General features: G+C 50.7%; 1 protein-coding gene across 1 annotated transcript; it reads left to right on the top strand.

The window, feature by feature from the left end:
* Positions 1-431: 431 nt before the first annotated feature.
* LOC104626897 (disabled homolog 2-interacting protein-like) lies at positions 432-10,440 on the top strand (the record flags this gene model as incomplete). Its single annotated transcript, XM_010294926.1, has 3 exons — positions 432-581; positions 7,604-7,702; positions 9,886-10,440. Coding segments are annotated over exons 1-3 (798 nt in total), but the record flags the coding sequence as incomplete, so codon positions are not given.
* Positions 10,441-16,611: the final 6,171 nt, after the last annotated feature.

Raw genomic sequence — 16,611 nt, 5'->3', positions numbered from 1 at the left:
CGGAGCTCAGCGCCGGGTGCTGCAGACCCGGCTGCGGTACTGAGGAGCGCAGTAGTTCGTGCGGGGGCCGGCCGGCCTCCCGGATCCGCTCCTCCTGCAGCGCACCTGGGAGGCCTCGCGCGGCAGGTGCGATGGCCGTTTAAAGACGTACTGGGCTGTGCAGAGACCCGCAGTCTACAAACCTCTCGTCATGTAGTCCCGAGTGCGTCAGTTTGGAAAAAATGTTTTTGCTGAACGTACAGCCTGTAATGGAACCTGCTCACCAAATTATAAATGGGACGACGCAGCAGTCCCTGCTATTCTGGGCCCTCGGTTATCTCATGGCAAAAAACTCCCAGGAATATTCTGCAGTTGTTGCTAACAGATGGACTAAATAATTTCTCTGGGAAGGAAAGCATCCACTGATACCGTTACATTTTTCCTCTAGATCCCATCTAATGCCGAGGCTGAAAGAATCGCGCTCCCACGAGTCTTTGCTCAGTCCCAGTAGTGCTGTTGAGGCTCTGGATCTCAGTATGGAGGAAGAAGTGGTCATCAAGCCAGTCCACAGCAGCATCCTGGGACAAGACTATTGCTTTGAGGTAAGGAGCCTTTCTGTCTGTCCCGGGGCTGACTGGGGAGCCAGCTGTGGGCTTGCATCTCGGCCTCTCGCTGTTACAAAACGTTTCTGCTCTGAATTGCTACACAGAGACCATTTCATAGGCAGAAAATTACTCCCATCTTTCCAAGGAGGATCATATCCACAAAATCAGAGCAGTGAGCTCTTTGCCTTGTAACCGTTGTCGCAGCAGAGCTCTCTGCTGGCACAGGTGCTGGACTACTTAAGGCTGTGTATTAGCGGAGCATAAATCTGTAGTTTATGTTCATACAGGTATCGGAAAGTGCTAATCTCTACTCACGGTTCACAAAGACATTATGTATGGTCACAAAGATAGCCTACTGTTGTCAGTGGGACTCTGTCTAGAAAACTGAAGGTTCACTTGTTTGAGTAAATAGGAAAATCTATTTCAGGGTTTTTTAACATGTCTTATGGCATGTGGTTAGGTCTGTAGTAGCAGGAGGTGGTAGGACATATACAAACCAGTCTGTAGTTGAATAATTCAGTGTAGTATGTCTTGGGAATCATTTGCCCTGCATCATGGATGGCAAAGTATTATTGCTTATGGCAGTGGCTGAATATAGAACTGGGAAATGGTTTTCTTACAGTAATAAGGCGGTCAATACTTCTGTTTCTGTGAAGAGAAGGCAACCCGTTTGTACTCGGATATAGAAGAGCAGATAGCCCATATATCCATGGTTGGATCGTACTGTAGGGGGTGATGGGACTGCAGGCTTCTCCTGGATGGGCAGAGCTAGATGAAGACAGCCTTGGCAGTGTCTCTCAGACTGGAGAGAGAAAGATTTTTTTTCTTTATTGCAATTAGCACACTTGGAAAGAACTGAGTTAAAAGATCCATTTCTTAAAATACAAGCAGGTAACACAAAAACAGTCTTACAAAAAATAGCCCCAAACATAAACTCTGAAGTGGGCTGAGGTATAAATTTTCCAGTGCTGTTCATTCTCTGTAGAATTGAGCAAGTGTGGCAGGTCAGGAGGAGAACAGTTTTGTAAATTATATGGCCTCTATTACATTCCACTCAAGAAAGATAAAATGAAGCTAGATGGAAAATAGATGTGACATCCATAATATACGAGTTGTTTACCAATTCTGTTCAACACATAAGAGCAGGGGAAGGGATATGAACAGTACTTGTAGAAAGTTGACTGAGAGGGAAATTACACAAGTCATGCACTTGTAAGGAGGAAGACAATTTTATTTTTAAGTGAGTTGGATAAAGAAGAGTCATACAGAAAAAAAGAACATGTTAATTGCTGCTCTGCAAATCCTGCAGAGGAAAGGAAGAATGCCAGAAAACAAAAGGGACATTGATTTGTAACTGACGGTTACTCATCAACAAGCTCCAGCGGGAAGGACTGAGGTGAGCGCTAAATGGCGTATTGTGTTCATGCGCTGGTCTTGTATCTCCAGAGAGCCTCCTTCAAATTCAGAGCGAGGTCAGCACTGAAACGAGTTTGCAGATCTCCCAGGATCCCTGGTGGGTAGCGGGCAGTGACCACAATCCGCCGTGCACTTAGGTACAACTGATGGAAGAAAAGGGTTAGCATTGCCTTCGGGCAGCGCAGGGCTGGAGGGGTGAGCCTGGGCCATGCCTCGCGCCCGGGCAGAGGAGCAGCGTGTGCTGGGGCAGGCTGGGCAGCTGCTGCTGGCCCCTCCGGACCCACGCGTGCATTGGCATGGGCAACTTTATTACACAGTTCTCCGAGTCAGGCAATAGTGAAAGCTGAGCTACAAAACCACACAAGCATCTTCTCCTCCTCAGTGCGTGAACGTTGCCTTCAGTTACTGCTGTGTCGTGGGGGTCCCATCAGTGGCCTGTGATCCTGCGTCCTTCAGCGTTGCTTTATCTGAAAGTACAGATGAGACTTGGCAAAGGCTGCTGCCGCCTTGCAGTGGAAGCTCAGCGAAGAGCAGTAAAACCTGTAGCGATTCCTGTGGCTTGGAACTGGGAAAGCTCTGGTTGAAGCCTGCATGAGGCTGAAAGGAAGAGTGAAGCTGATGCCAGGAGCTGGGAACACTGAAGAGTGAGAAGCTCAGCTGATGTCCTGGAAAAGGAGCCCTGACTAAGAAATGTCAAGTGAGAGGTTACTGCCAGAGTCACGGAGACAAAGGGAACCAAGACATTTTCTGCACGGTGGATTGCGAAGGTGCTGTGGGTTGGTAATGGTGCCTTGTCACTGCACTTGGAGGCTACTGTGGATCTGTTCTCTAGGGAGATCAGTCAGGAACAGACAAGTTTGCCTTCTCAAATTGAGAAGCAAAGTGTTGCTGATGTTGGGCAGTGCCAGCCTTACACTGTTCCTAACTGCCGTCTCCTTGTGGTGGGGTGGTCGGGGAGTGGGCAGTGCCTAGGAAGCTGCTTCCATCCCCAGCTGGCCGGTGTCTGTTCTCATTTGGGATGTTGGTGCTCGGTTGGCTGGGCTGGCTCTGCGTGCTCTTTGGGGTCCCTCAACAACAACAGCGTGCAGCAGCTTTTCCAGAAGCTGGTTGCAGCCCAGGCTGCCCAGCACGGGCAGTGCGAGGTACGGCGTGCCACAGGTCCTCCTCCACCGAGCTGCGGCACCCGCCTCGTGGCTCAGAGAACAAGGCGGCAGCATTTGACATGGCTGCGGATGGAGTCGTGCCGAAGAGGGCAGGTTGAGAGAGAGAACTGGCAGCGCACCCAAACGGAGACAAAAGCGAGAGGTGCCAAAGCCATCTGCAGTGGAAAAAAACCAAGTGGCTCGTTTGGAGGGAGCTGGCTGTATGAAGGTACAGTGCAATCGTTTCTCTCCTTTAGCTCAGCTGACCTGCATTAAGATGTGCCGTAGCTGTCTGCTCAGCTCTGCTGCCCCTCGGCTGGGCTCTGCCGGGGGTAAGGAGAGTCAGCAGTAATGCAGTGCTTTCTCAAATGCTGCATTTGGCTTTTTCTGCTTATTTAGTTCCATGAAACTTGCTTTCTTCTGACTTGCTGAGGACTTGGCCGTCAGTATTTACCTGTTTTCTTCATTGATTTTTTTTTTTTTTTAAAGTTGCCCAACATCATCTTCTCTCTCCCTACAAGACCTCCCAGTCAGCACAGCCATCTAGTGCCACTGCATATGCTCTGTGTGCTAAATGTACAATAGGCATCTTAGCCCAGTGAAGGAGACTCGGAGTCCAGACTCCCAGAGCCTATTCCTGGCTTTGCTATTTGTGGGGTCTTGGTGACTTGGGCCAGGCAGGGGAGTGAGGACCGAAGGGCTCTGGTACTGTCTTGGCAGACCAGCGTCTTGTCCTGTTGCACAGCTTGTGTCTGGGCTCTTGCAGGACATAGCTGGGGATGCGGAGCAGGAGAAAGAAAAACTGTAGTTGCTCTGATACAACTGAAACCGTGTCGCCTCATCCTGGCCGTGCCTGAGCAAGGGGGAATTTAGTGGAGCTAAATTTAGCTCCACTAAATTTAGACCAGCTGTGCAAATGTTCGCCGTTGCTCGCATGGCCCCACAGACGCCCTGAGCAGCCGTCACGGGTCTGCGGGGCTGGCCCAGGCAGCGCCGGTTTGCCCGTCTGCACTTGGTCATGGTGGTGTTTACCGGCTTGAGCCCGAACTTTCCCTCATAAAATCTCTTGAACACTTTGAAGGAAGCAGCTTCAGTAACTCAGTTACCATCTTCTGTTGTTACTCGAGTGAGATTCTTTCAAGTGTACTTTGAGGACCCCATGCTGTACCTAAGACATTCTTAAAATGACAAGATTTTATCTGACTTAAGGGATCACCCATCCGAGGACTTGAATAATGAATGTGAATAAGTAACATTTTAGAAATTAATGAGTTTTATTAATTGAGTTTATCCTGTACATTAATAGCATTCTAGCATATCCAAAATCTTGATGAGATCAGAATACTCTCTTTATCAAGATAATTAATATCTCATGAAGATCATTAATGCCATATGATGTTTAGGTCAGAGCTCAAAGCTGGGATGCTATTGCAGGTCTGGGGGAAATTACGTTTTTGGTCACACATGGTAGATAGAACCTTCAACTCCCATCAGATAAAGAGGGCTTCACGTCTGACACGTGAGGATTTTCCCCTTCTCTCACTTAAGTATGACAGTTACAGTTTTTGTAGGTTTTGAGTGATTAGTTAATCAGTAATTGGTTTGGAATTGAATCATAAATTTTTCCATGATAACTCAATGATAATATGTTGACTTAAGTGTGGCAAGAAAATATATTAGATATTCAACCTAACAGATAGCTGGTAAAAAAGTGACATTTAATTAACAGATTCAATAGAAGGACAGCTAAATTGCATGCTTATTTATTTGGATATGAATCCTCTAGGCAGCTGTGGGATTCATGTATGTCACCAAGGAGGACTTGTTTTAAGAGAGCATCTTTCAACAAAATCAAAGTAATCATTCTCTTTCATGGAAGAGCTTCCAAGCTTCCTACTAAATTCTCTAGATCTGTGAAGATTGTTTTCCGACGCATTTGTATGCCAAAATCCCATCAAAACAAAAGAGCTAACCAAAAAGCTAGGTGAGAAATGGCCTTTGAGGCAATGGACTAATAGTATAGTTTACTGAAAGGTGTATTTGACCTGTTCCACCTTTATTAACTGATTTCTAAGCAATCAGTGGGGACTGAATTTTGTGCACCTTGGTCAGAATGTCAGTGGGAGGGTTTTTCCCAGTGAGAGGTACAGAAACCCATCCCTAACACCTGCAGTGTGGCTGTACCAGTAGTCAGGACTTCAGTGTTTTGGACTTGAACATGGATGATTTTGAGTTTTTGCAGCTGAATTAGATGGGCCAAATAAGACAAGGCTCAAGTTTGAATTGTTGGTTCTTGTCTGAAGAACAGTTTTGAAGCCTTAGAAATTCACATCGATCGAGCAACTAGGGAGCTGTGTGGACCAGTGCTCATTTGCTGTGCATCTGCCATGGTACTTCCCTGGGAGTTCTGTTACTAAAAACTGTTGCTAAGTGGTACTTCTGGGATCTTTGTATTTGTCATTCAGTGTTAAGGTGGTGCAGCACCATGTCAACGGTACTGCAGCCGTGTGTTGCTTCTCTTCAGGTGTTATTACCAGTCAGGTGTGTGGCTATGCTCGGCTTGAATGCTGTTGCAGGAACTCCTAGCGAGAAGAGGATCGCGATGCAAAGCTGCCATACCCTCTGGCAGAGCCAGGGGTGCAGGGGTCACACGCTGTGCACAGTCTTGCAAGTGCTGCATCTCTTGTGCCACCAGAAGTCCATTTGCGAAGGTTCCGGGATGGAGGCTCACATGAGCGTCTGCAGCCGGAGATGAAGCAGGTCAGATTTGTAATGGGAAACTGAAGAAGCTGGAAATACACTGAAGCGTGAAAGGATGCTCCATACTATTGGATTCGTCTTTTCTTGGGAATAGAAGGTATCTTGTGCTCAGAAGAGTATCTAAATTTACAGAACAGAGGATGAAAGTGTGTAAGGACAGGGAAGAGTGTCTGCCTGAAGGAGAGTGCTTCTGGCATGTCAGGGGTTGGAAGATTTCTTCCATTTGCTGTGTAAAGACAGGATAGGCCTCTTGGCATTTTGTCCCGGTTAGAAGATGTCTGTGTTCAAAGGAAGGGATGTGCTCAACTCCTCATTGAGGTTAGCTAATGACAAATCTTAGCAAGTGCCAGCTCTGCTCTAAGAACAGGTTAGGCTTCTGAGAGATATATGAAATTAAAGGAGATTGTGTCTCCCAGAAGCAGATAACCCAGTGAGCGGTGTGTAAACACAAACACTGTGAGATGATAAAGTACTCACAAATAATTCTGCAGCTTGAGGCTGGGGGAAGTGAAGCTCAGGGGGGAGTTATTTAAAGCACTAGCCAGGTCCGTTTGGCCTGCAAGCAGAGATGTACATAAAGAATATTACTGGACATCACCAAACGCAGCAAATGCAGAGAGGGGCAGAGCAGCTGGCAGAGGGCTTTGTGGGCAGTGCGAGGTTCTGGGGCCACAGTCGTGGTCTGTCGGGTTGCCAGCAGGGCCTGGAGGAGGTCGCGGCTTGAGGGTTACGTGTATGTGAGAAGATGCAGAGAGCTACTGGCCTTTTAGACCTCGGCACAGTAGGTGATGCCGAGGAAGCTTGGTGTGGTAGATAGGAAGAAACATTTGGTGCCTGGGGCCGCTGGGCAGCGGCTGCTTCGGTGGGCTCTCAACGGGGCTGAGTTTCCATGTGGTCACAGGGATGTGGTAAGGAATAAGGGGCATTTGCACCACTGGAAATGTCACTGCTGTGAGTGTGCTTCTTCGGAACCTGGCTATGAAGTCCCGATGACCAGAGAAAGTCTCACAAACACTGCGGAAAGATCCCTTGGGTGGATACTGGAAGTGCAAGAGGTGAGAGGAGGGCTCAGCAACGCTCCGCTGGCCGTCTCCGGGTCCGGGAGCCCAGCCTGGTTCTCCCCAGCTGGGGCGCAGGCGCTGTGGGCAGCGGAGGGCTCCAGCCGGGCTGTGAGCTCCTGCGGCTGCCGGGAGTGGGGTGTATAGACTTGGCCTCAAGTTCTTCACAGCGTGGTCTTCAGAAGCAACGGGACACAAAGGGGGAAGGTATGAAGCCAGCCTTTCTGAGCCTGAGGTTCTGCTGAAAACAAGGAATGGGTTGTTACTGTCGCAGGCTTTGGGTTGAATCTGGAGGAATGCCAGGTGGTTGCAATTTGTCTTTAGTTCATCTAAGGATTTGCACTCTCTGAATTGTGGAAATTGGTGGTTTAAAGCATCGCATGCATGAGTCCCATTATCTAGTGTTTTCTGGTGTGGAAGAGGAGAAGTAATTGGAATTTGCTTCCATGATTATTTCTGTGACACAGAGAGTTGCCCTGTTCTTCCGCTAGCCTTCAGGGCTGTTGCTTCATGCTTGGGTAAAGCTGTTTACTTTAAAAAAAAAAAAAAAAAATCCACTAGCATCTTTCCTAACTCCCCCTCTCCCCCAAATCACAGTCTGCAGTGTGCTGGTCAAGACATAATCCTGTTCCTTTCCCTGTAGGTGACGACTTCATCAGGAAGTAAGTGCTTCTCGTGTCGTTCTGCAGCAGAGCGAGATAAATGGATGGAAAACCTGCGGCGTGCCGTGCACCCAAATAAGGTAGTGGCTTTGAGGAATTGCCTCTGTTATAGTTCAGTTCCTCATTATTACATTTTATAGCCCGGTGCATAGTAGCAGCAGGGGATGTATTGTCAGTGAGTAAGTGTAACTGTGGGTCAGCCTTTCTCCATATTACTTTCTTCCACAATTATATTTACAGGCAAGTGCCAATTATTTCTTCCCCTCTTTTCTCAGCACGTGCTGCTTCAGTTGTTGCTAAGAATTGATCAGACCTGAAGAATCTTTAGTCTTGCTCTGTTACTGATGATACTTGCCACTTATGTAGGACTTACCACCTCCCAGAAGCTCTGGGACAGATGTCAGGTAGCTGCCAGCAAACTCACAAGACTCAATAGTCTAAAGAGTTCATGTATCACGCTTCCTGACTCTGGTAGTGCTTCCAGGGTCTGCTTTAGTGATGGAGAAACTCAGATGCCCATTGCAGTGAGTTCCGTGAGGCAACGGTGGAATGTAGCCTTACCTTCTCCAGGCAGTTGAGGTGGCCAAGTCATCCCCTCCAGGATCTACAAAAACAAATCCTTCTCTTCACTAGAATACAGGGACACCCGATAATGCGGTTTTATGGCCCTCTAAGACTAAGTACATCCTAAAATAAAATCTACAGCTGCTTCTCCCTCTCTGCACTGGAGTTAGCTAATAACAGTTGATGAGGACTAATCAGCTGCAGGATTTCACAACTCTATCAACAAGTCTTTTTCTGCTGATCAGAGAAGACACAAATGGGACTCTGTGAATCCATTCCTGGCTTCAGAGCCACGTAACTGTGCATTCAAGTTAGGTCCAGGCCTGGCGGGTTGCTAAAGGAGCCCTCCGTGTCAGAGTTTGTCGTTCCCAGCGCAGTGCCAAATGTCCGTATAAAAGATGCCCTTCAGTATCAGAGCGGCGGGAGCCGCGGAGGGGAGAGGTGGACTTCTGCCTCTAGCAGCGTTGTTGCATGTGGAGTTCAGTGACTCGGGTGCTTTCTGAGTAATGATCTGAAAGGGCTGCATGAGGTTTGCATGGTCACAATTACCATGAGAAAAGTCCTGGGAATGTGAGTTGTGGCTGGGCACATCACTATGGCATTGAAATGCAGCGTTCAGTGGAAATTCATTTGGAAGTGTGCCCTGATCTCAAAACATACCATTAGCTGATGGCTAACTTTCCATCTTTGTTTGAGTTCGTAGACAATAAACTCTCAGTATCTGACTTGATATTTCTGTCAGGAATTCAATGTTCTTGTACAGCTCCTGTGTGTACTTCCTGAACCTACAGTACCGCATTGTGGGCTTCCAGCAGAAATGTTCCTGCCCAGACTCCTAGGCTGAGCAGAGTAAGCCATGGTCGCTGTTTCAGTGAGGGGTTTCCGAACAAAACAGGTTACTGCAGAATCCCTAGCAGTTCTTTAACTTTCAAGGCATTCCTGCAACAAATGCCCCTGGATATTCTTCCAGGATGAGGTCAGCCTCACTGGGGAGCTCTTAAAGATCCACAGTATCCTTTGCTCTCTTATTGTTTAAAAGATATCCAAGCCAAATTTCTATTTCTGAATTGTCATGATTCTCCTGTGTGACTCACTCTGTCTCCCATAATTCCTCTCGATGTTTTAGTTGGGTGCTCTGGACTTCTGCCCTAAAATATCGTGAGGTTTGTAAATGCTGCTTTCCCTGCCAGAGGTGGTTGCGTTCCAGCCATGGCTGAGGTGATCCCTGGGTCTGCATTCAGATCCCTTTATTGTTGCTCCGTTACAGTAAGGAAAATGTACCCTGGTGCTGCTGTAAAGCAGCTGTGCTAAAAAAAGGAGGTGGTTGTGAGATACCTGTAACACAGCTTCTGGTTTGCAAAAGCCATTAATGATCGGTGAGGTTCTTTCGGTTTCTTCTGAGGCCCTCTTGGCAGTGAATGGGAAGTGGTACATTTATGATTTGAAGGTGTTTTATCTTCCTTGTTCCTTATATTAATTGGCACCAGCAGACATGGAGAACATGGTGATATTTGGAAAATTAACATAAGTAGTGTTATTATGCAAATTCCTGAGAGTCAGTATTTCCTTAAAATAAAATGTAATTAAGGTTCTGCTCATTTAGCACATCCGAAATAATTAACTCATATCTCCATTTTTGTTGTGCTCGGCTTCGTGGGGTTTTTTTATTGACCTTTTTTCCTTTGCATCTTTTTTCCAGGACAACAGCAGAAGGGTAGAGAATATGTTAAAGTTATGGATTATTGAAGCCAAGGACCTGCCAGCTAAGAAAAAGTACTTGTGTGAATTATGCCTGGATGACGTTCTTTATGCACGAACTACCTGTAAATTGAAAACTGATAATGTATTTTGGGGGGAGCACTTTGAATTTAATAACCTCCCATCGCTCAAAAACATTACGGTGCACTTATACAAAGAGACTGACAAGAAGAAAAAGAAGGACAAGACCAATTTCATTGGACAAGTGAACATCCCCGTCAGCTCTGTCACGGGCCGACAGTTTGTAGAGAAATGGTACCCGGTGGTCAGCCCCAACCCCGGTAAGGGCAAGTCCCCGGGGCCCATGATCCGCATCAAGTCACGCTACCAGAGTATGAGCATTCTTCCCATGGAGATGTACAAAGAGTTTGCCGAGTACATCACTAACAATTACATGGTGCTGTGCTCGGTGCTGGAGCCCTCGCTGAGCGTGAAGAACAAAGAGGAGATGGCGTCTGCACTGGTGCACATCCTGCAGAGTACAGGCAAGGCCAAGGTAAGACCCTTCGTCATCCATACCTTCCCACCAGAGACCATTAGGAGCAGACTCCTGTGTCGGGTTTTGGAAATCACCGCATCAGTTGGGCTTCAGACCTAGCCATCATCAATACACTCTAATTTTGCTTTTAATTGCAAACAAGTTGGTAGCATGTGCTTCGCAAATTGCTTAATTAGCAAAGCGGTCAGTGGGACCACAAGATGCCAACTGAGTCGTTCTTCTCTTCTTCTGGAGGCTCAGGGGCCAGGCTCTTACTTTATAAGTAGGCACAAATGTGAAAGAAAGCAAGAAGGCAGTTTTCAGGGATGAAATGTAAGCAATGCTGGCTTAAGCTGAGCAGCCTGTGTGTGCTGGGTATTCCTGTGGGAACCCAGCAGGTTCCCCGCTCCGCTCCCTCCCTGTCTCCGTGCTGAGCACCCAGCACTGCGGGAGCCGAACAGGAGTGAACAGTGTCTTGAGAATTTCAGAGCAAAGTCTGCCTGCGGGCACACGTGTCTCTGAATCAGCTCTCGGTCTTCGGGGTCTATCCTGGTGCTTTTGGAAGCGGGGCGGGGGGCAGCATTGCGGAAAGGCCCGGGGGTCCCGGGGTGCTCCCAGGGCTGTGCTCATTGCGGGGTTGATGCCTGCCAACTTGCGAGTGGTGGAAGCTCAGTTTTTGTGGACCACTTTGTCTGAACATCCTTCATGGCTGGGATTTCCCCACCAGCTCTGGGGAAGAAGGTGGCCAGGAGGAGGCAGAGAGTGGGATTTACTCCTGACTGTGATCTGTGAGGGTGCAGGCAGCATGAGCAGAGCTGGAAACCCCCTTACTGGAGAGCACAGGCAAGCGCTGAGGTCTCCGGCACATGGGGCATGGAGTCGCATCCTTTGTCCCCAGGTGGCATGGCACAGCCGTGGCGGGCAGTGCCAGTGTCAGGACTGCGGGAGTTAAAGCACCAGCATTTTTCTCTGTTAACACCTCCCTGAACTCTGCAGGGGCGAGCTGGGGAAGAGTAAGATTTCCAAAGCTTTTGCAGTGCTGAGGAGACATGAGCTTCTCACCTGAGGGGCTGTCGCAAGGCTCTGCTTCCTCTGCAGCTGCCACTGCTGCCTGGGACCGTGGCAAGGTTCGTGGATTAGATATAGTTACCATCTGTCGAACAGAGAAGTGGCTTGGCCTCCTGATCTAGTTCAAGGCAGGCAAAGCTCACTGAGAGGATTGCGAGGCCGTGGGCCTGCTATTGCAGAGGCAGAGAAAATAGCTCAGTTAAAGCTTTCCGGATCCCAGGCAGCAGTGTCAGACCCCAGGAGCGCAGGGAAGGATGGCAATCCCAGTCCCCTTGGCTGCGTTACCTCAGTGGGGACAGAAGTGGCTTGTGATCCACGGCATGTGAAATAACACTCTGTGGCTACACAAGGAAAGCGTCGTAGGTGTCCTCCTCCTCATTCCCTCTGCCGGGGCTTTGGTGCCGTCAGCGCGTGGTTTCTGGGGACAGCCCTGCCTTTTGCTGGTACCGCTCCCCCCACGCACCGGGGGGCTGTTGCCCTTCCCTGCGGCTCTGATGGCACTAGTGCCAGGGCTCTTGTCGGAATGACATTGCCATGAAAGACCCTCTCCGTGACTTACACACCTCTGATGCAGAAGTCTTCAGGTGTCAACCTGATCTCAGTCACCATGGATCATGTACGGGCATGGCTGAGAGCTGTTGTCATTGCTCCTGCCTTTTCCCTCCTCCCGTTGGTACTGGAACGGCTCCGGCGAGAGCAAGTGTGTTTCTAGACATGTGACTGCGTCAGTGCTCGAGATCCCAGTGGCTCTACACGAGGGACACCGCAAACAGTAAACAGGCTTGATGAATTTCCCCCTAAAATGGAGTTTCTGCTTTCCCTGTCTGTCGTCTGCCATCAGCATTAGCACAGGGTTTAGGGAGCTGCCAGAGCAACAGCAGTTACTGGAGCATGGGAGCCAGGTGGTGCATCCTTTGTAGAGGACTTGGACAAGCAGAGACAGGGAAAAGCAGCAGTAAGGTAAAAAACCAATGACAAACCACCCCCTCACCCCTGCTTGTGTGACATGGGTGCACCCCGCCGCCGCTCGGGAAGGCTCCCCTGTGCCTAAGCACCCAGCGAGGGGACACAGCCCCAGGAGACCGGCAGGCTGGTGTCCAGTCTGCAGAGGGAGGCTGTGCAGGTGTCGGGGTCCCTGCCCTCCATGGGCAGCCCTTCACCGCCTGCTCCAGGGAGAAGGACGAGACAGGATGAGTCCAAGTGCTTAGAAAGGTCCGATGGCCATGGTGCTGGCTCTCCCCCTCCCTGAGCATCGCCTGGCTGGCCCCTCGGCAGGGCTCCGAGCATCTCCCTGGAGTTTCAACACAGAAACAACAGTCTCTTACTTTTCCCAGCCGGTCTGCAGGAGAAATGGTGAATTTCATTTTTCTTCTGTTTGAAGGTAATGTGGCTCTGTATGTGTTGGGGGGGAAGGCGTGTGCCTGCAGGAAGGTCTGGCTCTGAACCGTGTCTGGTTTTGGTGCTGAGGACACAGTTCCTTCAGCCTGGAGTCACCCAGCACCCAACGCCTGCTCGTTCAGAGGTGACACTGAGCAGGAAGGTAAAACACCCATGGCCTGAAGTAGGGCAGTGTGGGTTTTGAAATGGGGTTCAGAGCCCGGGTGGAGGAGGACAGAGCCCCGTGGGCCCAGCGGGCAGGGTGGTGCCGGGGGAGCTGGTGTGCCGCTGGATGGGGCCTGAGGCCGTGGAAAGCGGGGCTGGGGCGCAGCCTCTGCTGGCTTTGGGTGAGGACCTCAGCCCAGTCCAGCGGTGGCGACCACCCTGCTTCCTGGCACTGGTGTCCCCCCCCAGCCTCTGTCCTCCTGTGCCCCTCCAAAGCTTGCCCGGGCTGGAGGTGCGTTCCCCATCCTTGCACCTTGCCAAGAGCCTTTCCACTGAGCTCCTCAGAGCTCTCCCCTGCCCTGGAGCGTGCAGACGTGGCAATCGGCAACCACCAATTTATTTTGCTGATAAAGGGGGTTTTGTGGATCTTGGCTGCTGTAGCTGACGCTAAAGCAGCAATTACAGTTGGAGTGAGAAACAAGTGTCCAGTAGATTATCTATGAAGACTCGTTAGCGGCTAATTGCTCTTGCACTGTTTCAGGTCCTGTTTTCCTGTAGCGATTTGCTGTAAATACGGTGTAATCCCTTAATGAGGCACGGCCGATTGGGTACATGTGTCCACCCAGAGCCACGCCGCAGGGGTTCCTCTGCAGGAGAGGTGTGATGTGGTGCTGCGGGGACGATGCCGTGCGCCAGCCACAGCCCGGCCCCCGGCGTCCCCGTGCAGCCCCGCAGGCGGCAGAAGGGCAGCCCTTCCCTGCAGACGCCCCGCTTCGCTCCTCCGCGGTGAGCTGTCCCCCGCCAGCCACGTGGTGCTGCCTGAAGCTGCGAAAACCCAGGGTGGCCCCCTTTCTCCCTCGTGAGCTGTCCCCCGCCAGCCACGTGGTGCTGCCTGAAGCTGCGAAAACCCAGAGGTGCTCCCTGTGTCCCTCCTGCCGGAGAGGCACAGCATGGGAAGCCGCAGGCAGAAGGGCGAAAGGGCTGTAGCTGAATTTTCTCCCTGAATATCTGCTGCTTCAGGGCTTTGTAGCTGTATCGGAATAGATTAAAAGGTGGAGAATGAAAGCAGAGAGTCCTCTCTGGGGTCAAAGTCCATGCTTCCTTTGATCTCTGTTTGGGAAGGGGAAAGGGAAAAGCTTCATCCCTGCAGTGCTGCGCGAGGGTTTGGTGTGCTTTGGGGCACGCCTGGAACCCCCTGACCAGCTGCCAAGGCAAATAGCTGGAGAGGAGGGGGAAAGGCACTTTTATCAAAGTTAAGAGGGCAAACAGCGGGCTGAGGGAGCTGCCCCAGCCCACGGGAAGGTCTGACAAACACCCAGCGCTAAATCGGCGCACTCAGTGCAAGCGCTTGTTCGCTGTCTCTCTTCATGGCAAGTAGGGGCTGGGAGAGGCATCGCTGTGCTGGAAGGGGACGGAGCTCCGTGGCTAAACACAGAGACGCGGGCTCTCAGCGTCTGTCCGTGAATTACTATGTGCTTCCATCCTCCCAGCGAGAGCACTGATAAAATGTTACCTGTAAGGGCGTGGAGAGATGCCTAACTATTTTCATGTGCAGACGAAAGACACAAAGTCATAATTGAAAGTATTTCTGTTGCTGTGCTCAGTGTTAGTGGGAGTGCTCAGCCCTGCCATTAGCGTGGCTTGATGTGGCCCATGTGATGTGGTTACGGATGGGCAGGCTGCATCCTTCCCAGAGCGAGACCCATTGTGACTTTTGATGCTTCCAGAATATTTCCCATGCTTAGATTTGTTTCAGGGCTGTCTTACAGCTTTTGGACCTCAGTTCATGACCATAAATATACAAAAAAACTTCTCTTGTCCAAATGGTTGGTAGATCAAACCCAGCATTAGACAAAGCTCTAACTAACCAGCTGCTCACTTGAAATAAATATTTATCGTGTTGTGAATGGAGTGAAGAATAAACATGTCTCCCTGTTTGTTTACACTGCAAGGATTTGCTTCAGCTAAGCAGATGTATTTACTCCCCCCGTGCGAGCTTGCTGGAAGGTCCCCACGTTCCCCTCCTCGGCGGCGCGGGGTGTTTGGTCAGAGCTCCGCTGGCAGCACCAGGACCTGCAAACGTCGTGCAGGGCTGCCTAAAAGTGACCGCTCAGCGGGGAGAGGGGACCGGGAGAGGAGTGGCACGGCTGGGCTGGGAGGCTGGCGGCACCGGGGCTTGGTCCCTCCGGGGAGCCGCGCTCCCTTCCCCGCCCTGGAAAGGCTGCGGACACAGGGAGGCGAGGATGCCGCACACCTCCAGCCATGGACGAGGCTGGCAGCAGCCATATCATTTCCCCCACAAAGAGCTTATCTCTCTGACAATATTTTATAGCAGCCATAATTGAGCTAATAAGGCTTTTAATCAGTTTTATGAGCACCCCCACCGTTTTTCCCCCTCTCAACAGTCAGGTCGGTTGAGAGGACGGAGAAGGCCGGTGAGCGGCACCTGTAGAGATGGGTGTTCTGGCCGTCGGGGTCGGGTGCCGTTTCCAAGCTTGCTGTGTGGGATCCAGCCCCTCTGCCCTTGCGGGGAGGTGGTGGTCGCTCAGTGTGGTAGTGTTGTATCCCTCAGGTTTTCTTATTGCTGTGAGCAAGGTGATGGACACAGATTCCTGTGCGTTAACGCCCGCGTTGTGATTTTACTTCCTTTTCCCAAGGAGAATTAGAAAATGCCAGAAGCATTGAGGTTGGGTTGAGCTCCAGTGCTCGAAGGAGGGAACATCACTGTGTTTCCCAGCAGAGAAGGGTCCAGCACAGATCCTCAGAGGAACTGTGTGGTGGCGAAACGTAGAGGACTGGTGGCTGGGGTCCTTGGTTTCACACCGTCTGCCCAGGACCCAGTCGCTGCCCTTCCGCCGCTCTCCTTGCACAGCTCAGCAGCATCGAGTGCCACGTTTCTCTGCTGCTGCAGCATTGACACGTCGGTGTGTCCTGACACTCGTCCACTTGTAACCTACAGCCCTACCAACCCCTGGTGTTTTTTACCTTTGCATAAAAGCCCAGCTGGACTCTGGGCTAGTCTTTGAAATAAGCAGTAATCTTATTACCTTTATCAATTCAATCCTCTTAAGGTTAAGTCAATCCTATTAATGAGGCTTGTGATGTGGAGAACCTTATTATTTCAAAGTCAATCTGCCCATCAGTCACTTACGATATTGGGAACAGTCAGCTCCAGCCCAGAGGGGTGCGTGACCGAAGTGGTGGGTGCGGGGCCGTGGGTCCCATCAGCTCTGTGCCACGCCACGTGCTCCGGCTGCGGACACATCCTGGGGAGGCTGGGGCTGGAGGACCTTCCCTGGGATGGCGAGGTGCAAAATCCTTCCTGGGTGTGGACAGGGTACGTCCTGCCAGACTTGTGTTGCTTGTTGGCTCCCTTTGCCTAGGAAGCGCTCCGGCTCTCGCCGCAGCCATGCCAGGCCCCCGGCTGGCTCCCCGTGCTGCTCCTGGGCTCAGGAGCTGGAGGGGACAGGCACTGCCCAGTGGCACCCCCGGGCACCGGGATTGGCACCTTGAACCCCTCTGGGACTGGGATACGTGACGCAGAAGACAGACCCCTTGCCGGGGGGGCGGGATTTCTTG

The sequence above is a fragment of the Phaethon lepturus genome, unplaced genomic scaffold (genome assembly GCF_000687285.1).
Source record: "Phaethon lepturus isolate BGI_N335 unplaced genomic scaffold, ASM68728v1 scaffold32269, whole genome shotgun sequence".
In the NCBI taxonomy this organism is placed as follows: domain Eukaryota; kingdom Metazoa; phylum Chordata; class Aves; order Phaethontiformes; family Phaethontidae; genus Phaethon; species Phaethon lepturus.
This window is presented reverse-complemented; position numbering and strand designations above follow the sequence as displayed.